General features: G+C 38.2%; 1 protein-coding gene across 1 annotated transcript in view; it reads right to left on the bottom strand.

The window, feature by feature from the left end:
• Positions 1–3,704: 3,704 nt before the first annotated feature.
• LOC121953160 (coiled-coil domain-containing protein 85C-A-like) overlaps positions 3,705–24,712 on the bottom strand; it is a 33,465-nt gene continuing 12,457 nt past the window's right edge. The window contains exons 2-5 of the mRNA XM_042500072.2: positions 9,592–9,671; positions 7,109–7,201; positions 6,898–6,996; positions 3,705–5,489 (exon numbers count right to left, since the gene is read on the bottom strand). Of these exons, the coding sequence (XP_042356006.2) occupies positions 5,400–5,489; positions 6,898–6,996; positions 7,109–7,201; positions 9,592–9,671 (362 nt within the window). The 3' untranslated portion in view covers positions 3,705–5,399. The remainder of the gene's footprint in view (positions 5,490–6,897; positions 6,997–7,108; positions 7,202–9,591; positions 9,672–24,712) is intronic.

Genomic DNA, 24,712 nt, shown 5'->3' with positions numbered 1-24,712 from the left:
TTCGTGGAGCGCTAAACCAGAAGTTAACCAGCGTAAATTAGCCGCTTGGGCACACTCTGTGGCACATATGGCAGGTGTTAGTCTCTAGTGGGCATACCATGGCCTTATTTGACAGTGTAACCCATTGAGTAATATGGAGTGTATATGGGGATTTCCATCTCTGTATTGGTATTTTCTTTGCAGCTGTCAAACCTAAAAGCAACAGTCTTCCTCTAGAAATCTCAAGAGAAAATGCGGAGTCATCATTTAGAAGTAAAATGTTCCCTTTCATGTGAATGCAATGAAAGACTTACCAAGTTAATAACCACTGCATGTGACCCCTTAGCTTGATTGTGGTTGTTAGGATTAGTTAAGCCAGATAACAAATATACCCTGGGTATGTTGAGCTGGCTCCATAATACAGGCCTCAGGATGTGCTTTACATCCGGACTCAAGTAGACTGCATAGATTGGGTTTAAAATCAAGTCCTCAATGCCATGTCCCCCAGGACAATATGAATTGCTGGGTCTCAGGACCAGAAGAGTTATAATATTGAATAATTCTGTTCACAGGGTTTCTGAAGTTATTTTTTATCTCCCCAGACCTGTCTTTGTCTTCGTCAGAGTAGAGAAAAAGAGAGAAAACCAGCTTGCACTGTATATGTTCTCATTTAGTAACAGTTAGCTTACAAAGGCGACACTGGATACATAAGGACTGGCACTTGTTTGAATGCTAACAGAGATTAAAGCTGTTATTATATTGTGATTGCATTTAACATGAAGAGAAAATGACCCTTTGAGGCTCAGTTTCTTTATGATAAGATATCTATTAACTATGTTAAGCCTGACACTGATGATTTTTACCTGTGTGAACATTAATAAATGCTTCATTACCAACTGTGAGATTTGTGCTCATGTGTAATTGCTCACAGATGCCTAATTGTTGGCAGTTACATTTATAAACACTTATAGTGAAATAAACATAAACATATAAGCGTCCTTTTGCATTTGTGAGAAAAACAACATAATGTTTATATATGCAAATGCTAAATATATAGGTTTAAGCAAACTGTAAGTTACTTAGAAATATAAATCTTTTTTCCAAACACTTTTTTTTTGTTCTCTATGCAGTATGGAATCGGGACACACCTATTGTTTCCTAGGTCATTTAAGTCTGCTGTAATGTTAGGTTTGTGTCACTAGGAGGCAGTCTAGTCTAATATAAACTAAACTAAACTAAACTATACAAAGCCTTTTCATGTTCCATCAACATCTACAAAGCAAATCATATGTAACTGATTAAAGCTGCCCTTGTGGTTGTAGTCAATTTGAGCAATTTATTCTAGGGTAAATCAGTAAAATATGAAATGCATTTAAAGCCAATTTGTTATACACAGACATAAACCATAGGACAAAGAATTCATCAAACCTTTCCCCAAAACATAAATATTACACAGTAAATGACAACAACACACATTTACGAATAACATATACTTAAATTTTATTTGAAAATCATCTAAAAGTGGCTTTTTATTTTTTTCATATCACTATGATATACTGCTAAAATACAGTTCAGCTATACATACAGCTTATTCAAAAAATAAAAGACATGCTACTCCATGGTTACCTATGGGATATGTAACAGCACTGCTCTGTCTCTAAATACACTGTTACAGAGGAACATTTCATTACTAGATAGAAGTCTGTGACTCCATGACTACACAAGCAGTGCATTTGAATGTCACCATTAAAAAAATATTTTTTTCCATCATATTTTTAAAACAGAACTTTGTGTTCTTACCAACAAGAAAACACCAGCTGTTTGGGGTGTAATGGAGTGATCAATAGTGGTCACTTTGCACATAGAAAATATTCTGCAGTGTCAGTAAATACACACACTCTGTTATCCAATAAAATAGGACATAGCCTAAAGACTGCATTATTTACGAGGAGGAACTACCGGTATCTTCAACTTAAATCATTTCAAAGGAAAATCCATCAGGGCCTAAGTAAACAAAAAGCATGTGACTTAATTTATGACTCCAACATAAATTCATAAATTATAATACATGACTGTACATTGTATAGGAACATTATCCTAAAGAGAGATTTTTTCATAATAGGCGTTTATTGAGACAATAGTTTGAAGACACCCTATTATGATTCAAGAAAGTTGAAGTTAGCGTTGCAGAGCTGAAAGACGATAAATTAATGGGCCAAGTATTGGGTTTTTGCAAATGGAGCTTTGGGTAGGCAAACAGATGAAATTAACTGGACAAATATGTAATATTTTACATATCTCTTGCAGAAAAAAGACAAAGAGGCCAGGTATATTTTCTAAAGTCCAACACCCAGGCTAGCTTCTGGTACCTATATTTTAGCTAGCAGGTTAGCTAATTTGATTATCTGAAATCTGCTTTTCTTTTTTTTTATGAAAACAGCATAAATTGCCAAGTAGGAATAGAGTTATCATAACTGTTATGACCAAAGAAAAAATAAATGGACAATATCATTGTCGATTTTTAAATTTCAAAAATAAGAAAACACTGTTATATAGCTTACAAACTTAGCTAGCCAAAATGATATGCTAAGGCTAACATGTTAATATAAGGGACACTGTGACATGTTGGGATATGTAGTTCACCGTCTTAGAGTAAAAGGACTGCATTTAACCTCCAGTACAATAACATCTGGGTTGTATTTAGCCTAGCTTAGCACCAAGATAGATGGAAAACGTTACTCTTCTTCCATCAAAAGGGGAGCAGGCAGCATGTGTCATCATAGTGAGGTTGTAAGAGGGATTTACCACAAAGCAAGTTTGACAAGGCCAAGTTTTCTATACATTATTAGCTGGTGCAGCAAACCCTTAAGATCCAGTAAGAGATAACAGGTACCATGACTGTGGTTATCAACTTGTACCCACAGGTGATTCTGTGGGTACAAGTTGATATCCACAGTCAATCATCTGCAAAGAGCAAGACTGAAATTAGACACTTTCCTCTTTCCCAGCTGCACCTTGAAATCCTGTCCATTTATATCACAAACAGAATCGGTGACTAGGGACAACCCTAGCATCTATCCAGGTTAAATGAGAGCCTTTGTGACACAGAAAACTCTATCTTAAGACTCAACATACTTCACTAAGCCATTAATTTGCTTCATGGTGCACACCTCTGATTTGCACAATAACACTAAACAAAACCCAGATCACAACATATCCTGGTCCTTTGTCTGCACTGACAAACAGATATGAAGTTGACATCAATCCTCTAATCTAACTGTTTTGGCAACACAAGCATGTTTCCAAGGATGTTGGTGTCCCTGAAAACATCTTGAAGTATTAAAAAGTGCAACCAGCTCCAAATCAAGAGAGACGATTTGTGAAAAATGCACTCTTTGATCAAATTCCTGTGCTGATAGCAGTTTAATTGTGTCTCCTGCATTTAGGCTAATATTGTTGTAAAGCTACTGCAAGCCAGTTCTACTAAATGTACAAAATGCTGCTAGTTTTCATTAAGCAGCTGTTTTGTAAAGTCATTGTTTACCTGTTCATCTGCTAGCTCTATGAATAAATTACAATGAATTTGACTCAAAGGTGTTTCATTGAAACAATTACTACTGTTAACAAAACTTAAGAACTTGTTCTTTAGTTTTAGGCTGAATAATAAGAAACACTAGATGTCAAACCGAACAACTGAAAATATCAACATTTTATGTCCTCATATGTTTTTTGTAGCATTCCCCAAATGGGAATTTTTATTGCTTCATTTGTAGGAATTTCTAGAGATTGTGAATATATTTATGTACAGACGGTCTAAAACAAGAGCCAGCCGTGTTTGCGCATGCATTATTCTGCTGTTAAGCATTGAAAGAAGAAGATAAACAAACCTTCATCCATCTTTCATTCATAAGCTGAGTTGCATGTCATCGTTCAACGGGTTGAACAATAGTACCCCTTTTCCACCAACATAGAGCCAGTTCTGTTTCAGTTCCTGCACCTAATTTTGAACTGTTATGAGCATTTTGAACACAAATTGGTTCAAAACCCAAAAGTTTGTTCTCAGCCAGCGCCTAAAAGTAGCAGGTTTTTCTTGACTTAAAGTGCAAACAGTGACATCAGTGGACGTGTCATATTCTACAGGCTGGAAAGAGAGGGTCGAGAAATGAGAAATCGTTGAAAAAAACAGCATCTCATTAATAGTTGGCTCATGCTTGTCTCTTAGGTATAAAGAAATACCTGTAATAACTAAACAAATGTTTCTGATTTTCCTTTGATGTTTACTTCTGTTGTGCATTGTGCAACGCCCTCTGAAGATGACACATCCTTGATTACAATGGTTCTGTGCAAAACTGGTGGAAACTCAGGTTGGTTAGCTGGATAGCACCAAGGTTCCAAGAATCCTGAACGGAGCTGGTTCAAGAACCAGAGCTAATTTGGTGGAAAAGGGGTATAGGGTTTCTTTAAGGTTGTGACTCAAATTGCACAGTTTCAGTGATTCCTGGCTTTGATGAAGTCAACTGCAGTTCTTCATGGACATTTTATATTCTCACTGTGCGTTCACACTGTAAACACAGTCAATAAGTCATGTCATGAATTTTAAGGAAATTAAATAGAAGTTTTTTGATGACACCTCATCAATTTAAAAAAGAACAAAACAGAGAAAGAGCCTATGAATCATCGAAATACAAAGCTTCTTTTTGTCTATCAAGGAGTAAACAAAGGGCTCCTGCAGAGCTGATTGAGCACTGTATGAATGCATGGTTATTGGAGAACACCCCTACAAGACTACCTTTGGTGCTCTCCGCACTGCAGCAGTCGCCACAGCTAAGCAGAGAAGCCAATGCAGAAGTGTCTTGAGCGGCAGTTCTTTCAGTGACCACTTGAAACTGAAGGTTTGAAAGCTTCCAACATCTCTCCTCAAATACAAAGCAACATTTTTATATACTAATATATATGTCCAGTATCAAGGTGGTCATATTGCAATTTTTTTAACTTGTTAAGGAGCTATTAAGGCTTAAAGTGAGACTTTCTGGTCGTGTCCGTTGATTGGCCAGTGTCTCAGACTACACTGTCACACTAAGCCATGGTGACTGCCACTTGGGTATGAGTTACAACCAGGTTTAAGCCATGTTTCTCATGTTTGGATTTTCTGCTTCCAAAATAGCGAAGGCTTTAAAAAACTTCAAACAGTCTATGTCTGTGAGCCAGATTAGAAGTTTGTCCGTACATCTGCAACAAAGTCTTCCAATGCTGGCATTTCAGTACTATGTCCTGGTAGACTGAGCTGGATATCCATTATGATTCAGTTTGGTTCAGACAGAGGAGGCTGTAGCCAAGAGCACCAAAACCATGCTGAAGAGCTTCCAGTCCGTGGTAAAAAGGTGTTGGGACTACTGGTGGCTTCTCTTGGTGTCTGACAACTATAAAGGTCCTTTAAACTGGTTGCCTGACAGCTGCTGTCGGATGGAAGGCTTAGATCCGGCAGCATCACCCAGCTTTCTCCAAACCACCTGAGCGGGAGAGACAAAACAGGGTCAGACAGGAATATCAGATTGAAACAAAGTGTGAAAACCCTTAGACAGTTAGTCATAGGAAACACCAAGAAAACAATATGCAACCAGCAGCTGAAATACTGCAGAAGGTATACTGTTGTGTATTTTTTAACTCAAAATTAAACTTATCAAAGATGTAGTCGTACGAAATATAAAGATTTGAACCAAAGACAGGAGTTGGTTTACAAAGCAACTGAGGCATGCTACATCTGATAGATAGTGGTATAACTTATCATAGGGACCGGTCCTTGTTCACGCACCTATCAAAACAGACATTGGATTCACTCTTCCTGATTTTAACCATTCCCTAAAATCATCCGATTGCAGTAGCATAAAAGCATGTTTGTCCAATAAATAGAATTTGGAAGTCTTTGTTCCAGGATGATGCCAGGGTAACACAACCTGTAGAATAGTGTGTGTGTGTGTGTGTGTGTGTGGTATATTTGAAATTATGTAATTACAAATGACATAGATATAAATTTCCATGACAATACCTTGTATGCCTCAAAATCCATTTCTACTGGTTGATTTTGATCTCTCTGCCACCCCTGAATGGCAGGTAATAAGTTCTTGTGAAGAGACAGAAAGCACTGGCCAAAATGCAATCTCTGAACCCATTAGATATCGTCTGACAATGAGTTATCCTTATATAAGCTTTGTTAAATTTTATCTGCTTATAGAGATCGGCCAAAATGACCAGCGTGTGGATAAGTCTTGGCACAGACCGTAATGGTCAGACCAATAGGCTGTTGGTTCTGAAATTGACTCTCAGCAAACTACACATTAAGGGCTTTACCTGACTCAGAATAATGGCAGTCAAATCAAATTTTGTAGGTTCAAGAATATTCGACAGTTTGTTTTGTTTTCCTTACAAAGTTTGAATGAGCTCAGAGGGACGCTCAGCGTGACAGGTGGATTCACATCATATAGTAAACCAGCTAACGGCACTAACGACGGATCACTAATACACAACAATTTCTGCAGACACTATATATCAAAGAAAAGCCAGAGACTCTATCATGTTAACTACAATGCTGTGTGCATCTCCCTCTGTGCTGTTGCCCGTATGTCTGCAACTGCAAAACGTAGCTTAAAAGTTAAGAGCATCCACGCCAAAGCAAAATCTGGGGACCAAACTTCCTCTAACAGTGCACTGCACAGAAGAAAATGGCTGCTCAACTTAAAGCAATCTCAGTCAAGTGAGGGTCTCAGAGTGATGATTTGAGCCTCCAGCTTTTAAGAGGCAGCCCTTCCACTCATTTGACTTGAAAGTGAACCAAAACCTGCATTTCAAGAATTAGACTTTTTATTTTTATTTTAATTCGGACTTTCTATTGAAGGAAAGAACGCTCAAAGTGAGACTTACATTGCACATCTCTCTGACGATGGCCTTCTCTTTCTCATTTAAGTCTTCATCGTATTCCTGTGAGCGTTGCCTGTCCAGCTTCTCATGGACCTCTAGCACCTACACACACACACGCACGCGCGCGCACACACACACACAACCAAATACATGATATCTCCTCCTTGATTCAAGCAGTGTAAATGAGGCTTTAGGTTGGTGGTTTGTGGCCTACCTTCATTGCATGGACGATAGCTTCTGGTTTCTGCTTGGGGGACAGGTAGAGCCCTGTGGAGGATGGTTCACTGTTGGGGGTCTGAACAGCACTCTGTGGAGGCAGGTGGAGCTATCTGATTACAACCATTGTAATCACCATGTACACCAACAGGTATGAATGTAGAGATATACTGTAGCAACCAGCAGTGAAAAAATAAACAAAGAGAAAGAAGATAGAAAGAGGAACAACAGGACTAAGTGTAAGAGGAGGCAGCAGCACTGCTGAGGCAGGGCGGTCTGTATTCCCATGGTGACAGGAGGTGTAGTAGACCTGCTGTGTTTGCAGTAAAGCAGGACAGGATCAATCTGCCAGTTAGATAAACTCATCAATAGGTGAAATATGATGTCCTGCATCTGCTGTAAGGAGCTCATGTTTACAGTAGATTGTAGTTACATCAGTGTAGCTGTCAGCAATAATACTGTACTTTAGATATTGACAGAAACACTTCTGTGCCCTTTTATCATCTTTTCAAATAGGTTGTGATGCAACCAGATAATGCTTAAACAAGTTGATTCAGTCCAACACAATTTAAGAAGTAACTAAACTCCATACAGAATAAACTGGTTTGTCTAACCTTGTTCATAAAGAGTGGAACTGGCATGATATATGACAGAATGTTTCTGTAAGCCACTGTAAGCTATCACAAAGAGGTTTCTCACTGATTTACAGCTTAATATGACTTTGTTAAAAGTCAGCATCCTTTAGGTCAACATTTTGGGATGCATGCTTATTCCATCGACTATAAAATTAAGTGAGTTAAAAAAGTGAATTAAACTGAAAGAAGAAGGCAGAAATGTAGAGCTCCAACAAAGGTTAAAAAATACATATATGGGAATAATCCTATTTTCCAAAACTCTTTGAAAGTTTGGTTTCAGGTGTTTTCTGTTTTAAAAGCCCTTAAAATATATCTGAACACACCGATATGCTCCAATAATGCATTTAATCCCATTTCACCTCCCCTCATTCCAACAGCTCCAGCAGATGTTTCAACTCCCAACTTCACATTTCTTCCACCTCCTACAATTGCAAAACTTTTTGAGGGCCCATGTCCCACTTTTTGAGCAGAGGCCTTAGCATGCTGCGCTTGATAGCCTCTTAAATAATAATAAAGGAACCTTTTCTCACACAATATTTTTAAACAAGATCAAATCACAAACACAATATTTACCACTTAAGGCTTTAACATACTGTATATTTAGCCAAGAAAAGTATAAGGGCAGTATATAAAAACAATGCTACCGCAGCTGTTTGTAGTTTTGAGTGTACAGCTCAAGGATATGTAACTGCACGCCAACTTTTACATAAGTAAACTGCCTTCATCAGGTTAATAATAACATGAGTCATCAACAAGACAAAGTCACTGTAGGTGTGGACATACAGCAGTTCTGTCAGGGGAGGACAACTGCCCAAACTTAAAAGCACTGATCTCACTTTAACCCTTTGGGACCACTTTAATATCACACACTCACACAAGATGCACTTTTTCAAAATCAGGCTATCAAAAATATTATACATTAGTATGATTTTCTACTTTCATTGAGTTAATTTTTAACCAACATCAGTCCTTTTAAGAATTTTAACCCTTTAAATGCCCGGTTTTTGTCATGATGCCACTATGTTATTAGATGAAAGGAGAAAAAATATCACAAAAATTAATTATTTTCAATATACTACATGTTAAGTATATTTGTTTTTTGGTTTTTTTTTTTTATGATTATCACATTCTGGGATACGTCAATGATTTGCAGCAACATTGATTGTGACAGTGTACCTAGTGGAAATAGCATGTATTTTCTCCATATGCCAAATACGGTAAAAATTACATCATCAGGTGGAAAATAGTAAAAATGACAAATTCCAAAGCAAAAGCCCAGAATGTCACCCAGAATTAATGTATAATTATTTCTAACTAACTATTTCTAACTATTATAATGTATGTTTTTATGCTTTGATGGCTTTGGGATCAAAAATTGCAGCTTGAATGGGTTTCAGTGGTGCATTGTTTGCACATAATAGTCTGAATGTAACAATTCAGTTTCCACAGTGTATTTTAGACTTATTGTAGGAAGCTGAAGAAAGTGTTGACGACTTCATTTTACAAGTGTGATTTTTGGGTCAGCACCCAAAACACTTAAAAGGAAGGATGCATTATAATTCAACATGAATGCCTTCATAATGCATTATAAATGTGGTCTGCATGGACAGTGCTACCAGTAATTTAACTAACGCTTTTAAATTGCAGCAACTTCAAAAAATGAATAAATACAATACAGTACAAATTTCAAGTAATCCTAACACTTAAGTTTAGATATATTTACTGTTCGTTTTCAAGGCAATTGGTTTCCAAGATTCTTTTAACTTGTCAGATTTTACAGTGTACAACTGACCCGGTCTCCCATACTGTGTAAAGTGATAAGAGATGTGACAGTGGCAGTTGTTACCTGTGACAGCAGCTGCTTGTTCTCCTCTTCCAGCATTCTCGTCTTGTTCTCCAGCTGTCTGATGTAGCTGGCTAATGCATCTGAATAAAATGGGAAAAAGGGAAACATGTCACATATGAACCATCTGAACCAAGAACTTGATTGTCAAATTAGTGTTTCTTTTTAACTTGCGAGTAAATATTAGTCGTACTTTCTCCATATGGGCCTTGATTGGCATGTTTTTCAGATGTTTAGCAGCCCACTCGAGCTTAATCCCCAAATACAGCTGAGAATTCCATTGTTGATTTTCCCAAACAGATTCGAGTTAAGCCGACTAATCCTAAAATTGCCCCGTTGTAGTCTTTGAATCCCAAATGGTTATTTATGAATGTACTAGCTGCTTTCAGAACAGTATTAAACAACAAAGGAATTTTCTGCACATTAAAGCCTATTTGAGTTTGACACTGAACACACAGACTGAGAAGTTAAATACAAGGAAATAAGAAGACTTCCAAGAACAAGTGCTTAGTGTAAAGCATTGCAGCTATTACTTGAATCTGATCTCATGGAAAGTTTGTGGTTATTTGTACAAAATGGCTAAAAGTTTCCAGCCCCATAAGCCATCAATGGCAGCATGCTAACATGCAATTATGATTCATCCTGATGGGATAATGAATGTGTGCATCAAATTCCATGGCAATCCATCCATCAACAGTTGCTGAGACATATTAGTCTGGACAAAGAATGTCATCCTACTAAGTGGTGTGATAGGAAAACTCAGGTGATTCCAAATTCCATTAAATACTCATCAACAGAGGATCATGAAAATCTGCATAAAATCCACTCTGTTAATTGTCGGAATCTTTCTTTGAAAAAGTGTAATTTTTTTATGGCTCTAGATAAAAAGTCAGGGAATCACCTCGATCGTTGGGAGTCATCTTCTGGGGAACATGGATATCTAAATCAAATTTCAATCCAAACAATAGTTGTCTCAATATTTGAACTCAAAGACAAACATGTCGATCTCATGGTGGCACAAGAGGAAAAGTCAGGGGATCGCCAGAATCATTAGAATTCATCCTTTGTGGATCATGAATATTTGTACAAAACCTATGTCATCCATCTTGGAATATAACTGAGAAATCTGATCTGCTGGTGAAGCTAAATGAAAAGTCAGGGTATCCCCTATATTAGGATTGATCTTCAGGGGACCAGGAATGTTTCTACCACGTTTCGTGGCAATCTATCCACAGATTTTTGGTAGACTAACTCACTTACATTGCCTAGGCTGAAAATGCAATTCAAGAATGCAAAATAAGGTTTAAAAATTATATTATTCTGGCTTTCACTTGCTTTAACATAAAAGCAAGTGAAAGCCAGACACTAACAGGGCCTTACTATCAAAAAGGACTGAGCTAAACCTGTAAATAACCTACATTTTAACTGTTGGGGGATGTAAAACCTGATTATCATTTCACATAATATAAAAGGAGGATGCAAGAGGTTATGGCTGTCAAAATCTGTCATGGTTGGAATACATTGGGATTTGGTAAAATTAGGACAAAAATGGCATAGCAATCAGGAGGAGTTCTTGCTGGTTTTATTTAAAAATAACAAATTACTATACTGAGGTGTCCTGGTGGCCTGGTAAACCATAATGTCCCCTTTCTTTCCATCCCTTTAACCCTCATCATCCTTTAACCATCTCTCACATAATGTATAGACACATACAAGTTTTGTGCATGTGTCTACACAGCCTGTTCTCATTCCAAACTTGTAAAAAATAGTGTTCTTTTTCTACCCCCTACTAATGTGTCTCCTTGCCCTAAACTTAACCATTACTTTTTTGTCTAAGCTTAACCATCCACTTCTCTTTTTGCCAAAACCTAACCGTCTGTGCCAGCATGCTTGTTTGTTGACATTCTGGCGTTGGTTGCCATGTGCTTTTGTGCCCTAAGCATAACCTTGTGGCATGCATCCCACCATGTGCATTTGTTGACATAATGGTAGAGCCATCCCAAAAACAGATGCAGAAGGATACCTAAAATGTTGTAGACATAGAAGTCCACTGAAAACGCTGTAAAATGTGACTAATTGGGATGAGAACAAGATGGACCACATGGCCACTAACAATGCAAAACAAACTTTGAACAAGAAATCGTGGAGGAAATTTGGGCACATCTACATGGTTGGTTGGGAATTTCTGTGCTGATATAAGCTTGAAAAGAGGAATGGCATACAGTTTGTAAGCATGAGTCACTTGTTGCAGTTTGGTTGAACTCAAACCCCCAATACGTCATTAAGGCAAGAAGAGTATTTTGACTGTTACATGAAAAACTGCATACTCCGACTTGCTTGGCAGTGGCACAGTTACTGAGTGGAAAAGAGTCTGAGGGTACAATCACATTACTCACCACTTCAAAAGTCAGATTTTTGGACAGTCATCTTATTAGTTTAGCTATTAGTGACTTCAGTATCTTCATTTCCACAACTTATGAATATGAACATAAAATTAATCCTTAAACTGGTTGTTTTGAACCAACCTTCAAGCCATAATATGTAACTTTGGTGCAATCTTGGAGGCCAGAGGCTCATATTTGAATCTGATCTTTGTTTTGATGAGAGAGAACAAGAGGGTGGTCCACTCCTGTTTCCTCTATCTTATGAGTATTTCCAAATGTTGGTCTTTTTCCCCATCTACTGACCTTGAGAAAGATGTTCATGCCTTCCTCTTTTTATATTTAGACAACTGTGACCCTTTCTTTCTGTTTCCTACCATCTGTGCTTGCCAGTGCAAAACATTTCAAAAGTTCATGATTCTGCTGAGAGCTGGTTAAGCAGCGCATGCTCTGGCTCCCAGCCATGTTTCAGAGCCAGTGGGCCTCAGGTCCACAGACAGGAAAGTCCAGGAATGATTTCAATTACACTGAATACACACACATACGGTTGACTTATAGCTCATAATGATGTATAGCTGAGCTGCAGGAGCAGGGGAGCAGAAGTTTAGTAGAGCTGCTACAGCAAACAGAGAACACATTGTTCCTCACCCATCCCCTCTCTCCCTTTCTCTCTGTACTTCTGTAAGTTATTTGAAGCAGCCAATCACATTCTTGCAGTATGTGAACAGTTATTTAACCAGCCAGAGAGGATCAAAAGAGGGAAGAAAGTGATGAATAAGGATATAATGCATGGTATTCAGTGCTGGACTGACCCCACAGCAATCCAATCTGCATTCTTTGCACACAGCATCCAAAACTTAGTGTATCACAACTTTTTAGGTGTGTAACCAGACAACTACTTTATAGTGCTTACACTAATTCACGTTTATCAGATTCAAGTGCAATATAGCACTGCTATGTAAGAGTACTGTAAGGGCAGATTGCAGATTGCAAATCTTTAGTAGGAATGCACAAACCTGACAGCAATAATGATTACAATATCAAAATGATATGCCACTATGAAGAATGCACAATATGGATTTTTTTTACCAATAACCAATAATTACCTGAATCTCACGGCCGATACCAATAAGAAAACTGATGATTTCACATTTAGTTTTTTCTAATGTTAAAAAGAAGCAAATATGAAATCTGATTTAATATTCCAAACACACTTGGCTCTCTAGTCGATGTGCTACTCTTGTTCTTCTCTGTGCTTATTGATGAATCATAACTGCCCTTGTTTAGTCAATAAAACCAACCTGCCTTCATATAATGAGTACTAGTTTTTGGCTATAGTTTGATTTTGGGAATAATACATAATAATACAAAATTTGCATTATTAAGTTTATAAGCCTGATACATATCATGCACCCCTCTTTGCTACGAGATCTGAACTCCTAACACTAACACACCACATTGTAGTGTAACCCCCCCCCCAAAAAAAAACAGTTAAGTTATGCATAATAAAAGATGAAAGATTATGTATAATAAGATGTTTTGATCTGACAGTCTCTGACATTATATCTTTCTAAATTCAACATGACAGATTTTAATCATGATGCATAGTGCTCTTTTTTAGGCTGCTTGTGATTTCACTTTCAATGCCAGTTCTAGTTTTATCCATGCCAATACAAAACAGATATGAATTGAGTGAGTAGTTGGCTGGTAGTGAGGTGACTGGTTAATCCGCAGACTTTTTTAAGATTTTTGAATAGATCCCCTGAACTCAGTATACTCTGCTTTAGCCAAAAAGTGTAGGACACCAGAGAGATGTACCCTAAAAAATAAGGGTAAAGCTCAAAATGTACCTAATGATTCGACTTTGTGACACAGACCCTCGGTGGTAAAGGTTTGTCACAGTCAGCCTTTACATGTGTTCCACAAGGACCGCTAGCCATAAGGCAATGACCAAGGTAATGCAGTCAAAGTCACCGGAACAGACTGCGCTGACCTCAGGGCAAATCCCTGTCTCTCTCTCTCAAACACACACACACACACACACACACACACACACACACACACACAAGAGGTGGCAATGCTGACCAAAAAAAAGCAAAGGACAGAGGATATCCTTGAATTACAGTCAGTCAGCACACTACCAGTACACCCCAGTCTCTTCCTGTCTGAGTCCTTCCATCTACAAAACATGATGGAGAAAATTAACCATTTTCACCAACAAACTGCTAAACATCCACATTAACAGCTGCACACTAACCACAGCCTTGCATGGATGATTTCTGAGCATTCAGTGTTTTGCTCAAGGACACCTTGAAACTAGAAGTTGAGGGATGAGAGAATTATGGGAGGGGCTGTGGCACAATTTCCCTTCCTCACATTTTCCAGCTGGTCCTGGAACCCTTTGGCTATAGGCCAGTTTTTAACCTCTACATGACCCAGTTTCCCCTGTCTGTTGCTAATTAAAAGTTATCTCAAAATCAAAAACTGTCTGGCACTATAAGAATGGTTCAGTATTTTTCAAATCTATCTTAATATGTTCATAAGACATACTGTACTTTTATTTCATACATTGGAAGATTTTTGGGTCATCAGCCCATTAATGTCCTTAGTGGAAGTTCAGAATTTCCTTCACAGCAAGTACTAGCTGACCTAAGAACATATCAGTTGGAATTTTTCAAAATGGTTAAAGTATGAGGCTACAGTGCCCGTTTTTCGTAACATACTTTTTTTAGTTTTTAGTCACAGTGGGTTTCTCGTTTTTTGATTTTCCATGAAAACACACCCAAAACAATAGGTTAGGAGTATCATATCTTCATAATTTTTCATACACACATTGTCCAGACACTTATAATAAAGATTTAAAAACAATTTTTTTCTGCTCGAGTTGTGGCCAAACATGTTTTGTGAGGTAACTGTGACCTTTGTCCATCCAATTCTAATCATTCATTGTTGGGTCCAAGTGGGCATTTGTGCCAAATGTATTGAAAATCAAACAAGATTTGTGCTCATTCAAATTTGGCATACACATCCAACTTTTATGGAGCTCATGGGGTTTATCCCTGTAGGCGATAAGGCTGTTATGTCACGTTACTTCTTAACTGCTGTAGATGGGTGCGTTTATACATCATTCTTTTAAGTCTGGTGCAAATATACAAATAAATAAAAGTCACTTTATTCATGTAATTGACAGAAGTTAAGACTGTACAAAACAGGGACACGGACGAGGTACTCACAACTCTTACTGATTAGATGAGATTAAAACGCGGTACGAATAAAGATAAAAGTTCAATTAAAACCAAGTCAGACTCCCACTAACATGATGAAATACATAGATAAAAATAAATAAAATGCATTAGTCTTCATCACGTTGGGACTGCGGCTGATGCGGATACAGCAGGTAAGAGTTATGCATCCCTTGTCATAAGGATACCAGACACTCATCTTGATGAATGTTTCACATTGTGAGGCAATCCATCCAATAGAAAGGTATTTCACTACAGGCCAAAAATGTCAACCTGCTGGTACTGTGGGAAGGCAAGTCAATGGATCAGTAGAATTCAATCTGTCAGGACCTTAAATGTCTGAACTAAATTTCATGGCAATCCATCCAATAGCTGTCGAGATACAGTATGTGGCTGGACCGACATCCCTAGAGCCAAAATGAAGTAAAAATGAATTATGTTTTATAAGGCCCCAAAGAGCAGCAGACAGGGTAACCCGACACAAAGTGGCCTGACATCAGCTGCTTCCATTTTAACCTCATTCCATCATAATAAGTCTCAAAGAAAGAGGAAGGAAACAAGGCCAAGTTAACTCATAACTGTGTCAATAGCTGTCTGTGTATCTATGCAAAGCCTGAACTCAAGGCTTGTCTTTGAAACTGGGTCAAAATCAGTATGTCAACACATGACAGGCCTACAGGCACACACAGGCCTGTTACCTGAGAGGAACTCCGGTCTGTACTGTATGCACTGTAGCAACGTTTCATTATTTGGAAGAGTTGCTGTATAACCTTCAAAAGAAATCAAGCCAATTTGCTCAGGTCACAAAGGCATGAGAAGAAGAAGGCAATAAGCAACTTCACAAGAAATGGCCAAAGAATTAGCAAGAAATGTTTAGGAATTAACAATAAAATTACCTGAAAATAAGCAACAAGGTTTAGACGCTTGTGAAAGGCATCTGAACGCAGCACCAGAAAACTGATGTCGACCCAAGTGCTAAAGGGTTAACCAGTCGACATATTTCAGGACATTACCATTATCTCAAAGAGAAATCAATTACTTTCTGTCGTACTCCTTCTTAGTTGTACCCACAAGTTTCCAGATGATGGATGACTGAGTTTGGCATTGAGCCGAGTTAACGTCACCTAAACTCTGGTTGTAGTCGAGCCAACTAATGCCTTTGCTCGGGAGCTGCTTTGAATAGTAAAGTTGTGAAACTAGGAATGCTTCAGGTTGAAAACATGTGCATAAGTTTGTGTCTTAGAAGTTCTCTGTGTGGGGTGCGGTGAAAAAGTTCTCTGTGTGGGGGACAGTGAAATATGTGGTTCAATAAAGTTCTAGTGGGGGCTAAACCGGCATTAGATGAGGGTTCGGAGAACAAACATACAGAAAGAGACCATCTCGCCATGGGATCTCTCCAGCTGCGATAAAGCAATACAAAACTTAAACGAATGTCAGACACGCAAGTGAAGTGGGGTGGGACAATCACTCCTTCCTTACTCCTACCCTCCTATTTCAGTCCGCCTTGCTCATATCTCACCCATATTCAAACTCTGCCTTCATTTTGATCTCAACAACACACCTTGGCCAATATCAGCAAAGATTCCTAGTACTAAAAGTTGCTCCGAATGACAAAATTCTTGGAAAATTCTTAGAATTCTTATGACGTTGTCTAGGAATTTCACCTTAGAGTTAAGACTAGTCCTTGTCCTTGTAAAGATAAAAGTTATTCACAAAGCCCTTAAGAGAGCTACTAAGGTGAAAAACGAGTAGTGAGGAGGACTTAAGTTGCTGAAGAGCTTCTTAAGCAAAGGAGAAAATTGCAGAAATACATAGAGATAGGAGAAATATTCCCAATATACTGAATAACACTAAGCTAATGACAGATTAGATGGTGCAGGGAGAATGTTCGTGGTCAATCTCATTAAGGATATGCACACATTTTTTAACGGGTCAAAAGAATTATATCCTGAACAGACCCAACCTGTGTGAGTTCATGCAGTTCATTTAATTTTTCATTGCATGTCCGCACCTTGCAGGGTAACAAACGGCTGTCTGTGACAATCAATTGCATCTGTTAAAAGAGTGTATCATACCTAGTAACAGTGTCAACTATACCTGCTCACTGAGATAAAAGTTTCTGCCCCTTTCTCACTCAGAGTTACTCTCAGATATTGCCTAAATCACTCCTCAGCTAGGGCTCTTGCTAAAAGATTCAAGGATAAATAAAGAGCTCTGAGTGTTTGTGAATATGGCCCCTATAAAGTTTCCTAAATGTGTGCAACCAGGAACATCAGGTTTTGAAGCCAATTTTACATAGTGGCCAAAAGTGAAATTACATTGTCCTAGTCCAAAAGAGACTTCTGTGAATTTAGAAGATATATTTTAAGCATTAAAACCTCAATGAACAATTCATTTAACTATCAGAATTTGAGAGTTTTATTCTGATAACATTTAGGAAGTCTAGAAGAGGTGCCATATTAAATAATTTCATCCCCAAGTTAGCAGAGCGCTAAACCGGAAGGCCACCCTTTAGTCCACAGAAGTTAGCCACTTGGCTGCACTTGGCGGCTGTAAGTCTCTGGTGTGCACCCTTTATGGGCCCCATAAGATCATACTGCTGAAATAGAGGTCTTTTGCTTTGCGCACTTCTGAGCAGTTTTCATAAGAATGACTGAGGACCTGCCTCCATGTTGTATCCAGATCTCTTGATATGTCCATGGTGTCACAAGGATTTCATTTTGGCATAACATACAACCAGACTCACAAGGTTAACAAAAAAAAGAAAACTAGCCATCATGACAAAGTTTGACCACAGGGAAGTACTCTTTTGAACTTTGACCACATAGGAGTGTTTGCCTTTGGTGGGTTAGCCACATCGAATAGCCATTAACATCATGCTTTTTAAACATGCCACCAACATGAGCTGTAGTGGCTAACTTGTCTTGTAATGGAAAAGTACCAGGAGTTGAAGCTTGTGAAAAAAACTAATAATAAAAATGGGCAAATTCCACTTCAGCAAATTCCATGTGTGTGGAAACCTACTTAAACTGTACTTTGATTTTGAAGTGACAGTTTCAAATAATACAAACTAAAAACAATCTGATACAACACATGATTATGTGCGTCGTTTGTTTGACCCACCCACCCTGTAAGCACACTTGCGTCCTTATATTATGTGGTTACGGGCAGTGTTATTACCTGACACTGTCTTTCAGCGTTTCACGTGCACACGACCTGCCATGTCCTCATTCAACACCCCCTGTACATATTGCATGTGGACACACCTGGTGCCATCTGTCTGTCTGCCACCATACAATAGCAACGCCACCAGTTCTGTTCAACTACGTTCTCATGTGACACCGTCTAGCTGTGTTCTGGTTGGACGCGTAAGATGGCTTTTGGCGTCACGCTGGTACGCCGATAGCACTGCTGCCAGAGCGCTGGCAGAGCTCTGCCAGAGCTCTATGTGACCAGTTCGGAGTGAGAATATTAAGGACATTTCAGATTACTTGTGTTTTAGAGGGCTTGTTTATAGTCTGACTGCTTGTTGTGCTGTTGCTGTGTTTTCAGATCTCAGCTATCTCAGCATTTTGAGCTGTGTGTTGATGGTGCAAAAGCAAAAAGAAGGTGATGCAGGGTGGATGTTGGCTGACTGAGCACACGGGCCAGCTTTTATAAAACCAAAGGCCCAAGTGAATTAGATCAGCTGACAACCCATGCCAGACATTTCCCTACTCTCTCAACAATAAACTCTCAGTCATTAATAGTTTGCGGCAAATTTTATTCTTCTCCAGGTGCTTTCTACCTCTGTCTGTTGTGGAATGACGCAGTGAGTCCAGACTTCGGCTGAAAGAACCACCATGAGATATGACCACCATAAAATCCAACAGAGGCAGATGACCTTCGACCCTGACTAGCCTCGCAGCCTGAGCCCTCTCATCACATTGTTGTCAGACTCGGAGGCCATGGGCTCACCCGCACACACACACGCACAGACACACACACACATGCACAAACACACTATGATGAGGGACAGACAGAGTGTTTTGGGGTCAATGTGAGGCTCCCTTTCTGCACAGCGAGTCTTTGAAGACCCTGCACCCCATTGTTAGGCAGACAATACTGTCGGACAGATGGCCAGGGCATGGAGAGCACACACACACACCCTTGCCCTGTCTGGGATGAGACCAACAGATAAAAAACAATCACATGGCTCGAGTTTCAAATTTAAGTACCCAAAGAAACAGAGAATAACTGGCTTTTTTTTTTTTTTTTGAAGCTGATTGTACTGTAGGTTTTAGTTTTTTCTAAAGCAAGAAAACAAGTATATTAAACCTCTAACACCTTTATCACTATTGTTCAAACTCTGAAACTTGAGAGAGCTCATTTGATTTCTTCCAAAAACAAGGAATAACAAAAAAGTTCTGCAAACTGCAAAATTTATAAAATTAGTTGTTAATTAGGAAAAGGTTATAACAAAATTACTTAATATTATAAGAAATCAACAAAAATAAAAGGGAAAATTGTCCAGAAAACTATATTTATATACTTTTATATACTAATTATGTATTTAAAATTATGTTACAGGAAAAAAGACTATATACTTTATACTTTCTTCTAAGACCACATAGTATTATTATTATTATTATTATTATCATTATCATCATTATTATTATCATTTGTGTTTTTTATTTTTTTACTTAATTTTTTTCTTTTGCTAATTTTTAAGGTAGTTCTCTTGTAACCTGTTACTCATTTCCTGCTATTGTTTGAGCATTTCTTGTTAAGTTTCTCATTGCTCTCTCCCCATGTTTTTGGAGGAAATCTAGCCAATTGGCTCAGGTTTCAAAGGGTTAGTAGTGCAGACTGCTGACAACTTGATGATAAGCTACAACATGGCATTGAGCTGGGTGACTGAGATTGTGAGTGTGTGTGTGTGTTTTGCTCTTTGCTCATATTAAGAAAACTGTAAGATGAAGACAACAAACTCTACTTGGACTGTTTATTTATTGTTTATTCTGCTCTTTTGAGATTTGAAGGTGACATCTTGAAAGTGGTTGTTTAGTCAAACAAACAATCCCAAATTCCAGACGGCTGTGGCTCAGGGGACGGCTGTGGCTCAGAGGTAGAGTGGGTCATCCTCTAATCAGAAGGTCAGTGGTTCGATCCCCAGCTCCCCTGGACAACATGTCAAAGTATCCTTGGGCAAGATACTGAACCCCAAATTGCTCCTGATACTGCGTCATCGGATAGTGAGTGTGTGTGAATGATTACTGAGTAGCAGGTGGCATCTTGTACGGTAGCCTCGGCCACCAGTGTGTGAATGTGTGTGTGAATGGGTGAATGTGACACGTAGTGTTAAAGTGCTTTGAGTGGTCAATAAGACTAGAAAAGCGCTATACAAGTATAGTCCATTTACCATTTACCAAAATGTTCAAATAAGTATCATATCCGACAAAAAAAAAATCTTTTTAAAAAAAAAAGTACCATATTCGGCATATGGAGAAAATGCATGCTATTTCTATGAGGTACACTGTCACAGTCAGTGTTGCTATAAATCACTGACATATCACAGACTGGGATCATCTGAAAAAAAATCTACTTTGCATGTAGTGTATTGAAAATAATTCTTTTTTTGTGTATTTTCATCCAAAAACAGTGTCAAATAACTGTCACTTAAAGAGGTAAAATTCTGAAAATGAATGATTATTTTATATTTATTATTTATTAGATTTTAAGCTGTGATAATAAATAAAAATAATCTGCTGAGCATGTAGTATAAGAAAGTGAAAATAATTCACTTTCTTCATCTAAAAACATGGTGGCATTGTGTGTGTGCATTTTGTGCATTTTGTGTGACAAAAACCTGGCATTTAGAGGATTTAAATTCTGAAAATAAATGAGTATTTTATATTTATGATTAGGACTGATGCTGGTTAAAATATAAACTCAATGAAAGAAAATAATGTATAAGCTTGTTTTTGAAGAGTGCATTTTGTGAGCTGAGCGATACAAGTGTGTGTGATATTAAAGTGGGTCCTAAGGGTTAAAATACTACCCACATCGTTTTGATACAAAGTTGGTTGAAAATTGGTAAACTATATCTTTAATCACATCCCCTTTAAACATTTTCTGTCCTTTTTAGGTAGTTGTTGTTTGGATTGGACACTGGCACTTTGTAGTCATTGAGACTCATTGAGCATCATTCATGGTATTTATTGATTTCATAAGGAAAATGCATGTGTACAGTTCTCACATGGCCAGATTCCCAACAGCAACCACTGTCATCAGGCTGAGTAAGAACACCTGTGGCTTGTTAGACAGGCTGGAGTCAATTGGTTCTTATCTTTACTTTTATCCATAAAATGTTTAATGACACAGTGTTTCATTAATGTTGTTTATGTGCTTGTTTTTTGCAGTGTTCGGGTGAGATATTTTAATAGTGATTTTCTCTTCTTTTCATAGTGCTATTGTGGTTTTACTGCAGTTCGGGCTGAAAGGGGAGAAGTCTCTTCCTCCTCCTGTGTGATTACACACTGCTGACTAGATACTTGCTCATGTTTAAATATTTTTGGCATTTATATGTTTGATATTTTCCTGTTTGAATCAAATTATGAAATAGTTTTCCTTTTTGGTTACTTTACCTCCATGCAGTGGTTCAGCCCAGGTCACCCCCAGACAGTGGTTTAGTCCAATTAGGGCGGGGCCAGAGAGGAGAATATAAAGCCACTTTGGCACTGAGAGTGGGTTGTTGTCAGTGGCAGTGTTGCTCTGAGTTCTTTTTTTTTGCTGATGTTTGTTCCTCTCCTCTTTTTCATTGTGATTTTTAGTTTATAAAAACACCACCTTTTTCTTGCATGGACATCTGCCTCCTGAGCCTTTGATGCAACATCTTTCTTCACTAATCCCCAATGCCCGCCAGCCAAATTTGTGTAGCCTCATTTATGAAGAATTACTACTAGTAATGCTACAATGGAAACCCGCAATGCACTAGACTGTGCATAATTGCTTTATTTCCACACCACATTTTTGCGTCACACTGGTGGCTTCTAACCCTTTGAAACCTGAACAAATTGTTTTGATTTCTTTGAAGAACACAAGGAGAAGGCACTGAGCAAGTGAACGATGAATGACCCAAAATTAGCTAGAAACCGGTACGTTTCAAGAAAAATTTGCTAAAAATTAGCAAAAAACAAAAAAGTCCAAAAGAAAAAAAAAGAAACTAGAAGATGAGCTTGAGAGAGAGCAAAAAAAAATCTCCTGACATAATTTTATGTTTTAGAATTTAGGTAGTTTTCTGGACTTTTTGCATTTTTGGGATAATACAAAATAATCTCCCCACAGCTATTTTCTGAGTCATTGTCTTATCACCTTTAACTTTTACTTTAAAGCAATTCTCTCAGTTTCCAAAGGTAAATGCCTGTAAAAGGTGTCTGTATGCAGCACAACAAACCTGATGTGGATCCAGGTTTTAAAGGGTTAATCCTCCCAAATGTGAACAAATGCAGCTTTTTCAATGATAAAGTGAATATCTCTGGGTTTGGGGCTGTTGGCCAGACAAAAAAACTACTCTGAATGCGTCAACTTGAGCTCAATAAAAAAATTAAACCAAACAAACACGGAGGAGCTGGAAAGCGATACTGAAGGTGGAGATTCAGCACAAAACACTGACACCAACCAGCCTGCTCAAAACCAGAAGGAACCCATCCCTAAAAAGGGCTCCTTCTGTTGTTTGGTTTGGGTATGAACAGTCAGACACAGAACTAAGATTAGGTGAATATACAAATATACTCGACGCATCACCACTTGTTCCACGTGCAATGTATAAAATGGCTTTATAGCGAACATTGAGTGCATATTGATTTGTTGATTTTTTAGCCACAGGCATGAGACAATACTTTATATAAAAGTATTTTATGCCAGTAGCTACTTTATTTCTAACTGTAGTTCATATATAATTTTGTTTTTTAGTAGGTCAGTAGTTTAGAGAAGATTTCAAAATATCATGACATATATTGTATATCACAATATAACCTAAAAAAATATTGTGATATTATTTTAAAGCCATATCGCCCAGCCCTACATGGCATTATAATCAATCCCTCCTGAGGTGTCTGACTGGGATGAACACAATCAGCGGTTGTAGTTGGAACATTTGTATGATTTTTTAAAAAATTATTTATGCTCGGTCTTTGCATGTAACAATGTCAGCATTTTTGACTTTGAATTTTGCACTAATGCTGTTTGATTTGACGTGAGCCCAGAAAAATGACGCAGGCTCAGCTTGAATGCAGAGTTTGTCATATTGGAATCGTTCACATGCTCTTTTTGTTTCTGCATGATGTGCTTTGAAAAACAAAGAGCGAGCACAGGAAACTGAGTCACTGGAGAAAAACTGTTCAGCAGCGGTGCAGCAACACACTTTGGCTGATCTACATATGTGCAAACCACATACTGAAAAATGCAAACACACACATACACAATGACTTATCTGCTGCATATTTATATTAAGTAAAGCTGCTTTGCAAATGACCCATTTGGCCAGTTTAACCACTTCCTCGCTTGGCCCGTCCCAGCAGACGGCTGGGGCTCTTCCAGTGATGTCGGACAAAACAATGCACTATTATCCTTTTCCTTGACGCACCTTTTTTCCCACAGTGCTCTCGCTCCATTATGTGTGCTGGAATGTGGGAATTCCTGACCAGGCAGCTTTTTCTCAACAAACCCCTATGATGCAAAGCCAGATCTCATTTTTTACAGCAAAACTAAACTCACTCTCAGTAGCAGGAGTGACTCTCCATTTAAATTAGCATGATTAATACTTTCAGATGAAAAAAAAAATCAATGCAACAGCATTCCCACACAGGAGATTTCATTTAAAGTTAATGGGAATCAAACTATGTTTCTGATGCTTAGCATTTAACATAACAGTATGGTGCTGCAATTTGTATGCAAAGAGCAAAAATAAGATTGTCAACATTGCAGGGAAGGTGACTGGTTAGTCACACAAACACAACTTTTTAATGTATCTGGCGAGACACAGAAAGGGTGAACATATAACCTCACAGCTACATTCAGGGGCAGATTCACAAAAGACTTTTGCGCCTTTTGCAGCCTCTAAACCTGCATGAATAAGATAAAAAGAAAGCATGTAATTCTCAAAGCATCCACAAAGGATGAAATGCACCCCTAACTGTGCTGCCAAGCAAGCAGCGTCTCTGCTTCTGTGCTATTTGCATCTATTTAAATGAGGTAATATCTATATATTTGGTGCAAAATTGGCCTCATGTGTCATGCCCAGAGATACGCCTCAGAACCTTTTCGGTCAGAATCCGTAGCTCATAGTTTGAAAATGTCAGTTTTCTTTTCCTCTCTGCCATTGTTGTGTATACTGTGTTCTTATTGCAAAGTCAACATTTATACTTTGCCACACAGATAATAGCACTCAGATGCAAAAAAAAGGGGCAAATTACACTTGAGCACTTTTAAAGGTGTTTGTGCTGTAACATCATATAGTGC

Source organism: Plectropomus leopardus, chromosome 14 (genome assembly GCF_026936395.1).
Source record: "Plectropomus leopardus strain MGB_pleo_1.0 chromosome 14, ASM2693639v1, whole genome shotgun sequence".
Taxonomy (NCBI): domain Eukaryota; kingdom Metazoa; phylum Chordata; class Actinopteri; order Perciformes; family Serranidae; genus Plectropomus; species Plectropomus leopardus.
Note: the sequence above shows the minus strand (reverse complement) of the source record. Positions and strands in the feature narration are given on the sequence as shown.